The following is a 17,435-nucleotide window of genomic DNA, read 5'->3' on the forward strand; positions in this document are numbered from 1 at the left end:
CCTGGATGGTGGCCGCTCCGTGCGGGTGGGGCGCGGCGCCCTGCACGAGAGGGGGAGAAGATGAAACGGCCGCGGTGTCTGTACTCCTTGACGCAACGCAAATCTCTACACAACATCACTGCAAGCGTACCGCACGGTACTTCATTCGACCAGTACCTCCATGACTGGGTCCTGCTCCATCGCAGCTGCACACGGTCACGCCACTAGGCCTGCCATGCACCACTCACCAATACACCGAAACCCTTCATCTTCTTCGCATACACACCGGCCGTGTACGTTTCCTGGCTTAAGCCAAGGACATGCACATCTGGCATCGGCGGCCCAACGCATGCATTCCCACATGTCATTCAGAAAGTGCGAAGCCCCGACAACAAAAACAAAGCCTCTCAGATGACCACTCCTGCAACCTGACTACCAGCCGTAACATATGACCGGCCAATAAAAGTAGACTAGCTAGATTCACATACACGTCCACCCTCCCAACCTTATCCCGCACACGGCAATGGCCTGACGAGCATTTCTTGACATGGATCTGGGCCCTTTCATACTTTTTTACCCACTACGGCGCGCATTGTCGTTTTGCCCAAACGAACGATCAGCAACACATAACCGGTTGACACATATGCGCTGACGCATACACTCCACGCATGCATAGCAGACAACAATGCATTCTTGCCAGTCCTACTTTCGTTGGGTATGCCGGCGCAACGCGCTGAAAAGAGACCACATACGCCCTTTCTTTGGCGGCGGGTCGGCAGCAGTTGCGCCCCCAGCGCGCAGAATTTCACCGCATTCACTTCGTGGCGATAGCGGCAACGGTGGCGGCTCCACGCACCGCTCAGCTTCCGGCAGCGAGGGCCTCACAGACATCTGCCGGTGCCCCTGCGCCAGCACCTGCTGAGCGGATGGAACGCCAAGCTGGGCTGAAGCAGCTGCAGGCTCCTGCCCGGATCCTGGTTGCCGCGCCTGCTGCCCATCGGCGGCCTGCAGCGTTGCCGCCCCGCCTGCTGCGGCTCCGCCTCCTGCAGCCCGCGATGGCGCGTGCGCGCTCAGCAACACCGGATACGTTCCCGGCCCCGATGCTGCTCGTCGCGAAGCCATGCCCAACTGCGTGCCCATCGGCAGCACGATGGCGGGCTGAATGACAGCCTTGCCACTTGCATTCTCGTCCCTCTCCCCCAGCCTCGCTTCTGTTCGGGCGCTTGCGCTCTTCAAGAATGCCGGCGTCGATGGTGCAGTTTGCAGGTTCTGCGTAGGTGGTGCCATCCCTGAGCTCAAGGCAAAGTCCCGGGGCTGATGTTCGTCCACTTCCGACGGCGCCGCTAGGCCCGCTGCAGGCCGCCATTTACTGGCGCCTGTGCGCGCGGGCGGCCTTGCCGCCGCCGCAGCAGCCGCTGCCGCCGCCACCGCCACAGCAGCCGCAGCTGTGAAGTCGAAGGAGCTGGCCGCGGCTGAGGACAGCAGATGGGATGCAGGGCCCACGGTTGCAGCCGTGCCGCCACCACCGCCATTGACGGTGCCTAGCACGCCCCCCAGAGCGGATGCCGAGTCCCCGACTGCTGTGTCGCTCGCGTCCGCGTTGCTGCCAGGGCCGCCACGGCTCATGAGCATTAGGGTAATAAAGAGGCAAGGGTCTGTGTCGACCTCCCCACCTGGCGCCGCTGCTACATCTATGCTCTGCCTGGCCGCCGCCAGTGCGGTTGCGGCTGTGACCGTGGCTGAGGCGGTGTCTTCAGCGGCAGTCGTGTTGCTGCCACCGCCTGCCGAATCTGACAGGGCCACTGCTTCCCGCTGTTCACCTGGAGCGGATGTCAGATTCAATCCCTTGGCACGCACAGCCACCGCGGCACCCACGGCGCCACCAGGTCGAAGCTGCTGCTGTTCGCGCACCATGCCGTGCGTCGGCTGGCCACCGACACCTGCACTGCGGTGCGGACCGCCGAGGCCACGGGGACTTCGGCCATCCGCGGTAGCAGCCTTCTCATCACGCCCGCTCATGCCGAACAGCATTGAGTCCAGCAGCAAAGCCGCGTTGCGCGCGTCCTCAGGCACGCAGACTGTGCCCGCCGCCGTGTCTACCTCGCCAAACATGTCCGCGCCCAGCTCCACGGGGGCAGAGATCGGCAGTAGCATCTCACCCATTCTGCTACTGCCGCGCGGGCCTCGCTGCTGCAACCGTATGCAAAAGGCTGGCGCGCCACTGGGCGTAAGCACCGTGGCTGGCAGGCCAAGCTCCGATTGCTGGCGGTGGGGTTGAGATGCGCTAGCGGGATTGCTGTCTGGGTGAAGGGGAAGCACGTCCGAGTGGAAGCCCCGGAGATCCCCAGGCAGGCAGAACGCTGAGCGCGGGCTGCAGCTCCTGGGAGTGGCTGAAGCAGGTGGTGTGAAGGCTGTAGCAGCGGAGGCTGCAAAGGGTGGCGTGGCTCTGGCGGGGCCTGTGGGCGTTGGCGCGAGGAAGCGAGGCCATGAAATGGTGGTGCCCGAGGCTCCCGCAGCGGTCGGGCTCAGGCCAGATGCAGTGCTGGAGTTGTGCAGCAGGCTCGTGCTGCGGATGCTGATGCTGGTGGCCCCGCCCCAGGCCTGTAATGGTTGCACTGGCAGGGCGATGGTTGCACCTGCTGCTTCTGGAGCTACTGCAGGTGTTGCCGCGGCTGGCCGGGGCACGGCTAGCGCGGTGGATGCGGTAAGCGCTGGCGCCGGTTGTGCGGAGCTCTCCTGCACGACTGCAGAGGCGGCTCCGGATGCAGACACCGACACTGCACACTCGCCTGAGCCCGCATGCAAAGCAGGGCCAGCAGGAGGGCGTCGCACATGGTCTGGTAGCCACGCCTCGCAGCCCCGTGCCACGGCCAGCGCCACCTCCAAGCCGGCATCCCTGTAAGGCACGCCTGAGCGCCCAGCCGCAGGAGCAGCGGGCCCGGCACTGGCAGCCTTGGGCGGCAGCCCGCCGGGCACTGGGGGCTGCGGCGAGCCGTGCAGCGCTGCAACTGCGTCGCGCAGGAGCAGGGGGCCGCTGGTGGTGCGCCGCAGCGCTGTCGCAGTGCTGGGCTTCGGCTGCAGAGGTGGGGCGCTGGCAAGGGGCTCGCTGGGGTTGGCGGCTCGGGGCCGGTTGCCGACGTAGCCAGCACTGGTGGCCTCAGCGCTACTGCAGCCGGACAGGCCGCGCAAGGGCTGCTGCTTGGCTTGGCTAGCCGCCTTGCCGAACCCAGCAGCAGCAAGCAGGCTGGAAAGCGAAAGCTGCTGGCGCCTCATCGGCACAGACCTGTCGCCGTGGCAACCGGCGTTGCTCCTGCTAGTCCCCTGCGATGCCTGCGCCGTGGCAGTTGCGGTGCTGCTACCGGCAGCGCCGGCCCACGACGACCGCCCGGCAATGGAACTGCTCCATTGCGGTGGGAGCAGTTGCGCACAGCTGCTACTCCCGCCGCCGGCGCTGCCCACGCTGTCTACGCCACTCGAGCTGCGGCGCTGGAATGCCGCAAGACTGCGTCTGCCAAACACAGGCAGTGGCGCGGTAGCGCTGTTGCTTCCGTGGCGTATGGAGCTGTCGGCAGCTGCAGCTTCGAACTGGCAACCTTCTGGCACGGACAGGATGCGCCGAGAGGAAGTGAAGATGGCTGTCGCAGCCATCGCACGCGCGATGGAGGCTCGCGCCTCCCCCACAACTCCTGCAACCGCCGCGCCCTCTGCCGGAACGCTCCCAAGCAGCGCTTTCCTGCTGCTGCCGCGTGAGCTACCGCCGCTGCTGCTGCCATGTGAACGGACGCCGCCGCTGCTCCGCGCAAAGCCGCGCGGCCGTGAAATGGTGCCGCGTGGCCCTGCCGCTCCATCTACGGGTGCTATTGCCGCGCCTCTGACGCCGCCCGCACGCATCCCACTGCTGCCACAGCTCTGCGCCGTCCTGACCTGCCATCTGTTCTGCGCACCGTGTGGCGAAGGCTGCTGCGGCCCCATCAGCTCCGTCAGCTCCGTCAGCTGTGAGGGTAGAGACTTCTGGGCCCGCAGCGGCTGCCAGCTGTGGGGGCTGAAGGCAGGCGGTGCAGCCATAGTTGCGAACGGGGAAGGGACGTGCACAGCGCTTCCGGCCACGGATTGCGACCGAGCAGTGCTAGTTGGAGGCCCCGGCTGTGACGCTGACGCGGCGGTTGGGGCAGCAGTGGCACTGGCCTCCTTCGCAACCGCCGCACCCGCGAGCGCACTTGGAGCGGGATGGCCGACAACAGGCCAGGCTACGCTGCTGCTGCCGCCTCCTGCGCTACTGCCGGCGGCGCTACTGCTACCGCCGCGTGGTGGTGTGCCGTCCTGAGCAGTAGTGCTGAGGTGAGGCGTAGACGTGAGGCCCGGCAGGCGCAGTGCTACAGGCAGCGGCAGGGTCACCGGCCGGCACAAAGCCGGCTCAGCCAATGCCAGTACGGCCGGAGCGCCAGTCCTGCTGTCAGCTTTAGACCCAGCCTCTGGATCCATGGCAGCTTCAGAGCCAGGCGGTACCGTTGAAGGCAACGGCGGCGGCGGTGTGGACAGCGGTGCGCCTGAAGCAGCGGACTGCGGCGGCGGCGTCTCATGCAGTGCGTCCTTCCGGTGCTGGTTGACAACCAGCGTCCGCAGCGAGACCTCCAGCGACGATGCCGCAGACTTGGTCCCAGCCTCCGCCGCGCCACCCGCCGCAGTCGCGGCAGCTGCGCCAGAAGGGGCTGATGTTGGGGGCGTGAAAGCAGCCGCCACTGCCGCTTGGGCCCCGGCCTCGGCGGCCGCGGCCTCTGCGACTGTGCTTGCGCCAGTCGCTGCAGATCCACTAGATGCCATAGGAACCTATGTCAAGGGAAAGCACATGGGCTCAGGGCCACAATCGTGGTCACGCCTCCAGTCCAAATCGGCAACATGCCGCAGGATGTGAACGACATTACGTTTGCCCTCAACCCGTCTCACCTGGGGCGTGTCCTCAACTGGCGTGCCCATGGCAGGGGCGCTCCTGCTACTGTCCGTTGCCCCGGCAGTAGCGGCAGCAGTAGCGGCAGCAGCAGCGGCAGCAGCAGCGGCAGCAGCAGCGGCAGCAGCAGCAACATCCCCGGTGCCGACGCCTAGCCTCAGCGGCGCACCGGAGCTGGAGCCGCTGTCCGCGCCACCATCTATGTGGCAATCGCTCAAGCGGTGGGTCCACACACCGCAGCCGTCGTCGCTGGCCTCGGCGTTTGGAGCGCCGAGGCGCAGGAGGTCAGACGGGCAGGCAGCCGCAGCCGCTGCGGCGGCCACGGAAGGCAGCGGTGCAGAGGCGGCAGACGCTTCACAGGCAACCTGCGGCAAGGCCAGACCCGCCACAGCGCCTGACTCCGAGATTGTCGACGCCGCCGACACCGCCGCTTCTGCTGCCGCTTTGCGACTCATAGCGACCGCAGGGCTGGCCCCGCCGCCTGACGAGGAGCAACCACTCCCACTGGCCGATGCCGCTTGCAGCGTGGGTGAGGACAGCTGCCGCCGCGGGCCGCCCTTTCCTCCAACCGCGTGCTGTTGCTGCTGCTGCTCTGCCATCTGCATCAGGTTCCGCTGGCTGCTGCTGTTGGGAGACACCATCCCACTACCGACGCCGCTACCTCTGCGGCCCCGCCGTCCCGCGCCCAGGGCTCTCCCGCTGCTGCCCTCGGGCAGAGGCAGCAGAGGCAGCGGCCCGGTACTGTCCGTTAGCCCCAGTCCTAGCAGCTGGCGAAGTTGGATTACCGTTGGCGAGTCTAGGCCTGCCAACTGGCGGCGGCGGGTTCTGGGGCTCAGCGGCCCTTCGCCATCATCCAGCTCAGAGCCGCCAGCGGCGCCGCCCGGAGACGACCCTCGCGCAAAAGGATGCCGTTCAGCTGTCAACCGCCGGCCGGCCCGGGCACTGCTCACGCCGATGCCGTAGTAGGGCGACGTAGGACTGGCGCCGCCGCTGGCCGAGGCTGAGGCGTGTCCGGGTGACAGCCAAGGGGCTGGAAGCGCAGGCAATGGCGTGGTGGTCGCGGGCGAGGAGGAGGTTGCAGAGCAGGTGCCTTCTGACGGTGCTGCTGCTTGACCTGCAGGAGGCAGCGGGGGCCGCGCTGGCGCCGGCAAGATGGGTGCTGGCGGGAGCGCAGGCAGCTTGAGCAGTGGCTCCGAGGCGCCGCGCGGCCGGTGGTGGTGGGGAGCAGTGTCAGGGTTAGGCTGAAGCGGCGGTGGCGGCCGGAGTTGCACGTCAGCGGCTGCACTCCCGTTCCCGCTGCTGTCATTGCTGCTGCCATGTACCCCCATAGCAGTGCACTCTGGGGCGCGCTCTGATGGGCGCAAGGCAGCCGCTGCAACGCTGCCAGCAATAGCTGCAGAATCGGCAGGACCTGCCGACTCCTGCCGCTGCAGGCTGGTAAAGGAGGGTGCTGTGACCAAGCTGCAACTGCTGATGAGCAGCTGCTGCAGTCCCTCCGCGGCAGCAGCTGCTGCTGCCTCGGGCTCGCTCGTGACTGCCGTCAGCATTAGAATCGTTCCGGCATCACCACCGTCCGCAGGCGTGTCCGCAGCAGCAAGCGGGGCTGCTGCGTCGGCTGCACTGCTGGCCCCAGCGCAGCCTTCTTGTGACGGAGGTCCCTCCATCCTCACACATTCCAAGCTGCCTGCCACATCCCGGCTCGTATGGGCATCGCACAATGACTGCGACACCAGCATGATGCTTGGAAGAAGCTCTGGCGTAGATTGCTGCTCTGCTGCGGATTCGCTCAGCAGCCGCTGCAACGGCTGCTCCTCGGGCCGCAGTTGCTGCTGCTGTAGCCGTTGGCCCTGGAACTCCCGGATGATGGTAGACACACTCACTGTGCGAGGCGCCGGCAGCGGCGATCGAGCCGCCGCTGCCGCTTCAACAGCAGCCTGCGCCAGCAAGCCCCCCGCTGCGCCCGCCTCTGCCGCGGCAGGCGCCACTCGCGCCAGCAAACGGTGGTGCTGCGCCGCGGCTACGGTCCCCGCTGCACGCGGGCGCGGGTTAAAGAACTGGTGGTGCCAGGTGCGCGGCGGCGACGGTGGCGCGGCAGTGGTGGAGAACGGCGACGCTGACGCAATCGCGTGCGCATAGCTCGCCGCGGCGTCTGCTGCGGCTTGCGCCGAGTGAGCGGCAACGGTGGGGTCGTCAGCCGGGTAGGCAGTAGCAGTAGCGCGTGCAGTGGACTGGCTAGGCGTGTCGCTACAGCCGTCAGCGCGAGCAGCACGCAGCTTGCCCTCCGCTTGCTCATCAGCCATGGCGTAGTCAGCAGCTCCCGTCGCCGCCAGTGCTGCGCCGCCTTCTCCTGTGTTGCCGGAAGCTACCAGTGCTGCCTGCCGCTGCTGCTGCGACGAAGCTGGCTGCTGGAGGGGCGTCAACAGCTGCGCCACATCTGGGCTCGTCAGCTCGTCTGCTGCCTGAGGCGAGGATGGCCGCGATGGCGGCCGCGGCGAGCGAGGAGGGGACCGGCCCTGCCGATGCGGCACGTGGGGTGCCGCGTGCGGCAACGGCAGCAGCGCGAGGCTGGGCGTCAGTGACTCTCGACTGTCGCCGGCAGTGCCTCCCGCACCCGAGTCGGACGTGATGCTGGCGGCGTCGCGTGACGAGCGCGCAGCAGCGGCGGCCGAGCCCAGCGTGGCATGGAAGAACACCGCAGAGGACGGGGCCAGCCGCCCGCACTGTGATGACGCGCTCGCACCACCATCTGGGCTTGCAGCAAGTCCGGTATGTGCGACATCTGCAGTCACACCTGGATGACGCTGGCCGCCGCTGCTGCCTCCAGAGGCGTGCATCATGCCGCCATCAGTATCCGCGTCTGGTGCTCTGAGCGCCTGCAGCCGCAGCCGCTGCTGTACGGCCCCCACTATCCCCACATACCCGCCAGCTCCAGCCCCGGCGCCGCCGCTGCCACCGCCGCTGCCTCTGCCAATCTGCACGCCCCTGCCGCTGCCGCCACCACTGCTCCAGCCGCCCGAAGCCCGAGCGTCCAAGCCACCGCCACTGCTGCTGCAGCCGCCCTCGCCCTCGTCCCTGCTGTTGTGGCTCAGGCGGCTGAAGCTTGGGCTCCACCCCAATGCACGCTTGGAGGAGCAGCGGGCAGCAGCAGGCGGCGGCGAGCCCAGCGAAGGCAGCAGGCTCCTCCGGTTGCGTGCTGCCACGGCGCCCACCCGCAGCAAGTCCCTGGAGTTCAGCACAGAGTCCACGCCGACACCGTAGCGGCCACCACCCGTTACCGCCTCGCCCGGTGCTGTTTGATGGTACTTCCGAGCCAGCTCCCTGACCGGCGGCTGAGCACCCACACGGAAGGACATGAAGGCTCGCGGCGATGCGGGCGCCGCAGCCGCCGCCGCCACGCGCCCCTGCGGCCACCCACTCGCAACCAAAGCTGCAGGCACTGCAGGTGACTGCCGTGAGGGCGCAGCAGTCGCGGCAGTAGCCGCTGCTTTGGACGCCATGACAGCTGCTACAGCGGCAGCGGCGGACTTGGAGGCCTCTGCCGCCGCCGCCATGGCCTCGGCCACGACCGCCATGTGCCGCTGAGTCCGCCGCGGACCCAGCGGGGAGGGCTGCAGTAGCGGTGCGGCCGCAACCGGCGTCGCTGCTACGTGCACTATGGCAGCCGCTGACACGTGCGCAGAGGCACGGGATGGCGCCTTCACCGGGGTGTTAGGCGCCACACCACCGGCTGTTTCCTCGGCACTGCTCATTGCTTCCCCATCCGTTGTGATCGGAGCCGACGGCTCACCGGGGCTCGCAGCGTTGGGTGCGGTTGCCGAAGGCCGTCTGGCAGCGGATGCGGAGGTGATGACACCGCGGCCCTCGACGCCACGACCTCTGCTCGACCGACGCGAGTACGAAGGTACCGCCGGAGACGAATTGCGGCTGGACCCTGCCAGGCTCTTGCTACTGCTGCCTCCAGCGGCGCGGGTGGGACTGGGTACCGGTGGCTCGCCGTAGGAGGTAATGCCAACGTCGTGAAGGTCGGAAAGAAGTTGCTGCATCGCCCACTGCTCGTGCTTCCGCGCCAGCGAGCCGCCCACCGACATGAGCGGGTGCGCCAGCGCGCCGGACCGCCACACACGCTGGGCCGCCACGTCAGCGCGCATGGCGGCGGCGGGCGGCAGCGCCAGCCGACCAGCAAGGTTAGCCGCCAGCCACTGCGCCTGCAGCTCCAGCAGCAGCAGGCTACTGCCGGCGTGAGCCTCCAGCCCCATGAACGCCAGGCCAGGCACGTCCGGGTGAACCATGCCACGGTACAGAACCATGTCGCCAGCCCCCTCGGCTCCATCCGCTCCGCCCAGCAATGCCTGCCGCAACGGTGCGCTCAGGAACGGCATGAAGCGGGGGTCATGCAGGCTGGGCGCCCACAGCACCAAGTGCTCCCCCGCACCACCGCTGCTACTGCCACTGCTGCTGCTGCTGCCTCCACCTCCGCGCCCCAAAGTGAGTTTGTCCTTGACGAGCGCCCAGAAGCGGCGCTTGGCGGGCGCCCGCAGCGCCTTGCCCAGCGGCCCGGGCTGCGGCGCGGTGTAGTGCGGCTGCAGCGAGGCGGCCAGCGCGCGACGCCGGGCGGAGGACAGCAGGTCCTCTTGGCCTTGCATCCTCAGCGGACCGCCGGCCTCCCCTTGCTGCCGGCATGTGGGCGTTGTCAAATGGTCGCCGAGGTCTGCGAACTGGATGGAGACGCCTTTACCTTGTCGCAACAGCGCCGCCGCGCTTGCCGCGTCATGCGCATCCATGCCTGCGGTTGGCAGCGGAACAGAGGGGCATGACTTGTAAGTTGGCAACCCTGGTACCTACCGCAGATGTAAGGCGCGCCGTGCCCTTCCTGCGCAACATGAGCTAGCAAGCGCACGGAGCCTGTTTTCCTTGCAGCACCTACCCTGGCCGACGACCGTGACCTTCGCAGCACGCTGCAAGTCGTCCGTGGTCACCTGTCGTGCCGGCTGGCATTGGCCTTGAGTGCCCGCGGCGGCGATGCTGCTCGTGCCATTAGCGCTGCGGCCTCCCGCCGCTGCCGCCGCAAGCCCGGGCCCTGGCCTAGCGTTCACGCCGCACGCAACATCTGCCGAGCCACTTGCTGCCAGTGCCGCCGGGGCGTCCCAGACGTTGCTGGAGCTGCCACCGCCACCGCCACCACGACCGCCGCCGCCGGCACCACTACTGGCAGAAGGCTGGGCCGCTTCCGCCAGCGTCAATGAGAGCCGCGGCGCCCCAGTTGCGACAATGACAACGTCGGCGAACATGCGGCAAGTGGTGCCCCAGGTCATGTCCACATACGTGACCAGCCATCGGCCCCTCGGCTGTTGCGGCGGCGGTGGCTGCTGTAGTAGCTCCTGCTCCCTCACCTGCTGCGGCTTTCCGTCCCGGATTGGTGCGCTGCTAGAGCTGGTGGCAGCACCTGCCGCGTCAAAGCTGCTGCGCAGCACGGTAGCGCGTCTGCTGGCGGCTGCCGCAAGGTTCCCGAGCGCAGCTGCGGGCAGCTTAGGAAGGGGCGCGCTGGCGGCGGAAGCCGCAGCGAGGCCATCGCCACGCGATTCAACACGTCCCGCGGCATTGGCGGCGGCGGCGGCGTCAGCAGCACGCACAGCGCCAGTAGTGGAAGGTGTGTCACCGTCCTTGCGACCCCGGGCCCTGCTGTTTCCGTCAACCCGGCACCCGTCTTCCGGTGCAACAAGTTCTAGCCGGGTCACCCGACAGCCGGTGCACGCTCGATCAGCAATGCCGTGGCGGTTCGCGAAGTCTGCAAAGCTCCGCACCACATCTCCTGCCTGCATTATCAGGAGTAAGATTGTGGTGGGTGGGCTTGTCCTGGGTTCGGGGGCAGCAGGGCTATGCCCTAGGGGCGCCGCCTCCGCTGGAAGACACTTTGCTGTGCAGGACCCACGCCTAGGGCCCCAACTCATGGCCTCGAAGGTGCTCAGGAGTCCTCACCGTAAGGCCGTGTGCTCGTGAGTCAGAAGCACTGTTACCGAAGACCAGGGACTCCTTTGCTTGACCTGAGAGAGGGGTGTGCGCGCAACATTTATTTAGTGCGTCGCCCACAAGGGAATGTGGGAAGTACGCCTGATGTGTATGAAGGCTCACCATCAAGGCTTGTGCTGGGCTCTAGGCAGGCAGCCCAGCCCGCGAGCTGGGGCGAGGCCTCTAAAACGATGCAATTTTCTTCTGCGAGTCGCGCTGCCACCGCGAGACCCGCAGGCCCACCACCGATTACAAGAACGTTTAGCGGTGCTCTCCTGTTTCTATCAGGTGGCTTTCCCTCGCGCAGAGGCATCGCTCCCCAGAGTTGAGTTCCGACTCAGTTCGTTCATTCAGCAGCGCACTAGTATCGACGTCCTTATGGTTGTATCGCACTCTAACAAAACGTTGCCGAACATTATTGAAAGACGTAATCGAGAATGTGAGGTTTGAACAGTTCTTGAGAACAGCAGGAGGTGGAGGGCAGTTGGAAACTTCGGCACTTGAGGTAAGGTAATTGTCTGAAGCTAGTATAGATAATGCTTTAAGCTCAGTACTATAGCAGCTCACGCTGTGCAACAAAACCAGCCCCTAGCGAAAGTTCCTCTAGTGTCAACGATCTCACGTAAAAGGCCACCCGCGCAATACGTGTGCGGTATATTATACGTGTGTGGTAGGTCGTGCCTGATTGACGCAGCGGAGGCTCTCCTCGAACTTCCCCCGCGCTCGCCCCCAGCAGGCCCCAGCCCCTCGCCTGCACGTCCATAGCTCACTGTGCTGATCGTGCACCGCTGGCTTCCGTTCAGATGTGAAGGGGTTCTTCCTTCATAATGTTCATTTTGTTTTCATAATGCGAGGTGCCGCACGCTTTCGGAATAACATGGAATTGCGATGACGCTTTTCCGTGATCGGCGGCGTTGGGGGCAGCGGCAGCGGCGGCAGCGGCAGCGGCAGCAGCGGCGGCGCGTGCGCGCATCTTGGTAGCGGAGGGGGCGGGAAAGGCCACGTGGAGGAGGAGAGCGCAGCGCCGCCCAAGAAGCGGCGCAAGCGCGCAGGCTGAGGAGCCGGCTGGTGTCTAGATAGCGGTCCGCGGTGGGGCTGGCAGGGCATGCGTAGCGGCATGACAAGTAGTGCGGCTGTTGACAACTGTGCTGCGTCTGGCTACGGTTGGCTCTGCTGTGGCATTGCGATTGCTAGGCACCTGGTTTGGCTATGTGCCTGTGGAAACCGACCCCGGCTATGTCCGGGCGATGAGGATAACCGGGCGATGAGGTTGTTCGGCCTCAGACTGTGGAGGGGCTCAGCCCCTTTTCCCGTGACCGGGGAACACTTGTCCATGATCATGCGACCGCAACTGCTACGTTACCTTTGACGAGATAACCGCGCGCCAAGCTGCGCCACTCCGGCGTCCTAAAGCTTGTGACTCTCAGCTGGTGGATACGGCTGTCAGAGGCTGGGCTGGCGTAGACTGGCCGCAGACTACCAAGCAAAGGCTGGTGACAACGCGAACCCCAAGAGACCCACCTGGAACGCAGCCAGGCTCTTATAGCAATGACGACTGAAGTCTGAGTATGATCTGAGTGCCAGAGTCGTAACATACGTTGGACCAAATGTACTGCGGATGCTGGCGTGCGCACAACCTCCCGGACCGGTGACCGGGGAGGGGTCGGGGTCGGGGTCGGGGTCACTTCATCGGGGAAATGGAGTCTGGGGAAACGGGGGGCGAGTTTTATGAGCTTCGACATGATGGGCCCGCGCCAAACCCTGTCCTCCGTGCCCTGTCCTGTTCCCCTGTTCCATCGCGTTTACACCCATCTTCGAACTCTTGAGGTCGGGGTGTGCGAGTGTGTGGGGCGGGAAGCCATGCATGGCGCTGAACCTGAACCTGACCCTGACCCTGATACTTTCAACTCATTCCTGTCAGTGACTGGACAGGAAGGTGCAGACCGCATTTACACCCACTTGCGCATGAAGCAGTAGCAGGCAGTAGCTGCTCCCAACCTGGTCTTACCCAAAAGCTGCTTGCGGGCCCTCCCCCACGCCCTCCTTCAGCAGTGGTGCGTGTTCTTGTGCCATATTGACCTCATACCCAAGCTCATGCCCTGCCCAGCGGCCCTCCAAGCATTGCCCAGGCGCCACCAGCAGAGGCAATTTGGCAAAATGGCTAAGACCGTGTTGCAATCTTCGTGCGCTTGTTGGTTTTATGAAATTCTAGGCCTACCATTGATCATCTACAGCATCTCCTCCTCACAGCTGCCAACGTGCGCAAGTCACAGGGCTAGCTGCCCTGTTTGCGGGCGTCTGCGTGTGTGTGTTGCCAGATGCAGGCCCAGGGAACCCCCTGGCCGAGCTAACAGACACGGTTACCACGGGCTGGGCCGTTTGAGGGCCGTCAGTCCTTCTGTTGAACGAGTGGTAGCCTGCGGGGGCCGTGTGTTGGGCCCGGATCGGAGGTCGAACCGCTGCTCTAACAATTCAATACGGGGGCCTCACGATTCCCGAGTGTTGCACGGGCCCCGCAGCTGCATACGGTAGATTGACAACTAAACGCCGGGGCAGAATCCCCGAACTCAAACCAACCCCCCCCCCCTACACTTTCCATCAATGCGCTAATTCACCCTGAACTCGCCACACCATGCGCCGTGCCCACCGCACTCACGGTATCAGGTCAGACTCTGTCAAGTGTCAACTGTGCGCCATCTTGTATCCGTGCTCACGCTGGCCGGCGCTCCGCCCACGGCCCTTTTTATTGACGTGCTTGAAAAAACGCAACACACACAAGCGAACATGACGTTGTAGAGCCGAGGCCAGTAAGGATGCGAATTACAATTGAAGGGACAGCCCGACAAGCGGGGGCACACCGCACCCACGCCGCGAGGGACCGTCTCCGGCCCAGAGAAACACCCACCGCCTAAGCTAGCACAAGCAAAAAGAAAAGCGTGAGCATGAGCGGCGACCGCAACTGCTACGTTACCTTTGACGAGATAACCGCGCGCCCTTACATGGTGCCTGACTTGGATGATTTCAAGTTACAGCTGCAGGTGATGAACGCGCCAGGACGTGAGCGAGGGGCCGAGGGATGACTGAGTCAGATGACTGTAAACTGTTTTGGTTTACTGCTGCGCGCACGATCTGCGGAGGAACTGAGGAAGCGCATATGCTGACTTGTCCAAGCGCATTGTGGTGCCGTAATCTGTCAGTTGTGTTCGCCTGTTCGTACAGTCTGTACGCTCGTGCCTGCCCAAGGGGCAAGGCCCCAGGCCTCGGATTGGAAGCGGTCCGACGCTTCACCTGCCTGCCTATCGTCAGGAAATGCATGCGTTGAGCAGCGAGTTTGGCGAACAGGCCAAGGCGAATGGTACCGAATGGTGGAGACCAAGGTGGAGGCGCAGCCGACGGCGGAAATTGTCCCAAGTCTGATTCCTTCAGCCTTCGCCTCAAGAGTCCTCAAGCTGCGTAAGCCCACTTCCATCCTGACGTATGCGCAAGCGGCGGCGCGGATGGGTGCTGCGCATGCATGGGGGCAAAGCCGGCTGGTGGCGGGATCCAGACTTGCGTCGGCACCGACATAGTGGACTACCGACCGGTCTTTGCCAGTGGCAGTTGCACATACACAAGTGGCAAAGTTAAAGCAGAAATGGCCCCAGGACACATGGCACGGCGTGTCCTTATCACAGGCGCGAATGGTGGCATAGGGTTTGAGGTTGCGAAGCAAATCCTGGCGAAAGGCCACAACATCATTCTAACATGTCGTGACGCTTCCAAGGCTGAGAAGGCTGTGGCTTTGCTGGAGTGAGTGCGACGATGTGCGCACGTTGGGCGCGAATGCTGTGGGGAGCGCCAGCTCGTTCCGTAGTCCTTGCCAGACGGCGTCTCGAGCGGGGTCAGCCACCTGGTGACCCTGGCGGGGTGCGGGCCTGCCCTGTGCGCCCGCCACCCATGCTCGGTAGTGGTGGCGTCTCCTCATTTCCCCCAACTCCCTTTACTCACGCCACTTGCCCACGGCAGGGTGTCTCTGTTTCCATTTCTGTTTCAAGGCGTCGCTATTTCCGACCCATGTGCAGGCCCACGGCAAAGGTTTCCGGAGGCAGCGTGGAGTACGCCATACTGGATTTGGCAAACCTGGACAATGTTCGATTGGGGGCCACGTCGCTCCTGAACCGACACCCCAAGCTGGACGTGTTAGTTGCGAATGCGGGGGTGATGTCCAACGCACCGCCAGGGGCGCCACTTCAACGCACGGTGGACGGCCAAGAGCTCACGCTGCAGGTGCGCATGTACGGAAGCTTACTGGCCTTGACACGAGGTGCAGAGATACACACGATGGTGGGGTGTACACGTCCAGCACGTGGGGCAATTGGCAGTTGAGCTAGGCGTGCTTCGACGTACCCGCAGCACCAAGAGCACAGTCTTCTCAAATCCGCAGTTGCAGCAAAGGGTTGCCACCACCAGCTATGGCTACGCCCATCTGCCTGCTCCGGCAGGTCCCACCGGTCCCACTGCCAACCCACGCTACCCACCCCTCCTCTGCTCCAGGCAAATCACCTCGGCCACTTCCTCCTCATACACCTGCTGCTGCCGGCGCTGCTCGCGGCCCCCGCCGGCCGCGTCGTGGTGGTGTCCTCCGAGCTCCATCGCAAGGTGAAGGGCGTGGAGGGGTCCAGCGGCAGTAGCACCAGCGGAAGTAGCAACGCCCAGGGACTCACAGACATCCACCCGGGCGGCAGCGGCGCCACAGCCAGCCCGCAGTGGCTCCCGCGCCTCAGCACCGCCGGCACGTCCTCCGGAGCACCCACAGCACCTGCTGTGGCCACCGCACCCGCCGCAACCAGCGCGCCGCCTCCACCCTGGGCGACGGCTCCGCCGCAGCCCTGCCCTCTGTCGGGCATGCAGCTGTACTGCCTGTCGAAACTGTACAACCTGTGGTTCGTGTCGGGCCTGGCCGCCCGCCTGCCGCCCCACGTGACCGCAAACGCCGTGACGCCGGGCTGGGTGCCGGGCACCAGCCTGGGCCGGGACGCGCCGTGGCTGGCACGGCTGGTTTACCAGGTGGGTGTGCGGGGGGGGGGGAGGGCTGGGGGCGCGGCCCTTTGGGTAGGCGCAGGGATACGGTTTGAGCGGTGCGAGGGCAGGCACGATGCGTTGTGCAGTGTGGCGTGGTCCCCGCTGACAGTGGGCAGGCGTACAGCAAAGCGCCGAAGGGCCGAGTGCGCCACAGGACGGGCGGACAAGTTAGGCGCGGAATATTTGCGTACGACCTGGGGGCGCGTACAGCATATACGCGGTATAGCCTATACGCGGTATAGCCTAGGTGCGTACAGCCTAGGTGCGCGCTGGCGCTGGTAGGCATCTCGCGTACGGTGCGCTTGATGTGGAGCCGACATGTTACGCGCTCATGTCAGTCACGAACATGGCTGTGTGCCCCCATCTGCTGTGCCCCCTTCCCCTCCGCCTGCGCCCCTCCGCAGAACGTGTTCCCGCTGCTGCCCATCACGGTGTCTGTGCCGGAGGGCGCGAGGCGAGTGGTGGCTGTGTGCCTGGGCGAGGCGGAAGGCGCGGTGCGCGGCGGCTACTTCTCACGCGGCAAGCAGGTGGGGTGACGTGGGTCGAGCGCCTGTGACACTTGCAAGGTGTGGCGGTGGATTCGCTCCATGGCTTGCCATTGGCAGGCCAAGCATGACAGGTGGGCACCCATGCGACATTACGGTCTGCTGCTGCGCATTCCATGGTTGCTGACTTTCTATGCCCGTGCTTGCCTCCAATCCAAACACATGCAGGCCGAGCCCAGCGCCGAGGCGCGTGATAAGGCGGCAGCGGAGGAGCTGTGGCGGCTGAGCGAGGCCGCGGCTGGCATTGCCCCAGGCGCCTACGTGCCGGCCGAGGGCAAGGCAGGGCCGGCAGGCGCACAATGACAGGGGCTGCATGGTCGATGTTTTGCCTAGGCGCTGGACTTCTGGCGGACTGGAGCATTATTGGAACCTGGCCATGGACAGAGCTGCGGATGCGCCGGTTTGATGTTGTGGTGTTGGCAAGTGGGTATCGTACAGCGCTTTCTCAGCGCTCGTATCTTCCTTCGTTCGGAACGAGATTTGCCCAAAAAGGCCTCTGGCGGACGAAATTTTTGTGATGTTAACTTGAAATTTCGGCCAAAACGCACGGGATCTTGGGGGGTCTTTCGGCAAACAGACGAAGACATTTTTGGGATTTCGGCCACTTGTGGCCAAGGACAGGGGGTTCCAGCGGCTACTCCACGGCCGAAACCTGCGTGTCACATGGTAAGACGGCTCAAAGGGCTGTATCTATGGGTGTTGACGGCGGGAGACAGGGGTTCCCCTGGCGGGAGAGTGAGGTTGGGTCGGCGGGAAGCAGGGGAGGAGTGGGCGTGTCGTGTTGGTGTCGACATCGTGCGGGTCGGGGGCGGAGCCCCCGGAAAAATTTTGGGGGTGAACGAAGCGGCGGCATCCTGTTTCGTCAACTGAACGAAGCCATTTTAAGGAATTCGGCCACT

At 65.1% G+C, this 17,435-nt stretch overlaps 2 protein-coding genes across 2 annotated transcripts; one reads left to right on the top strand and one right to left on the bottom strand.

The window, feature by feature from the left end:
- Window positions 1-57: 57 nt before the first annotated feature.
- Window positions 58-11,463, bottom strand: CHLRE_09g397450v5 (uncharacterized protein). Its single transcript, XM_043065847.1, has 5 exons — window positions 11,054-11,463; window positions 10,901-10,965; window positions 9,849-10,737; window positions 4,924-9,707; window positions 58-4,806 (listed from the first exon to the last, which is right to left on the bottom strand). The coding sequence occupies exons 1-5, from the start codon at window positions 11,241-11,243 to the stop codon at window positions 682-684; spliced, it is 10,053 nt and encodes a 3,350-aa protein (XP_042920875.1). The 5' UTR covers window positions 11,244-11,463; the 3' UTR covers window positions 58-681.
- A 3,060-nt stretch (window positions 11,464-14,523) lies between these two features.
- On the top strand, window positions 14,524-17,435 carry CHLRE_09g397400v5 (uncharacterized protein). Its single transcript, XM_001694569.2, has 5 exons — window positions 14,524-14,719; window positions 14,992-15,196; window positions 15,464-15,976; window positions 16,396-16,518; window positions 16,705-17,435. The coding sequence occupies exons 1-5, from the start codon at window positions 14,565-14,567 to the stop codon at window positions 16,837-16,839; spliced, it is 1,131 nt and encodes a 376-aa protein (XP_001694621.1). The 5' UTR covers window positions 14,524-14,564; the 3' UTR covers window positions 16,840-17,435.

This window comes from Chlamydomonas reinhardtii, chromosome 9, assembly GCF_000002595.2.
Source record: "Chlamydomonas reinhardtii strain CC-503 cw92 mt+ chromosome 9, whole genome shotgun sequence".
In the NCBI taxonomy this organism is placed as follows: domain Eukaryota; kingdom Viridiplantae; phylum Chlorophyta; class Chlorophyceae; order Chlamydomonadales; family Chlamydomonadaceae; genus Chlamydomonas; species Chlamydomonas reinhardtii.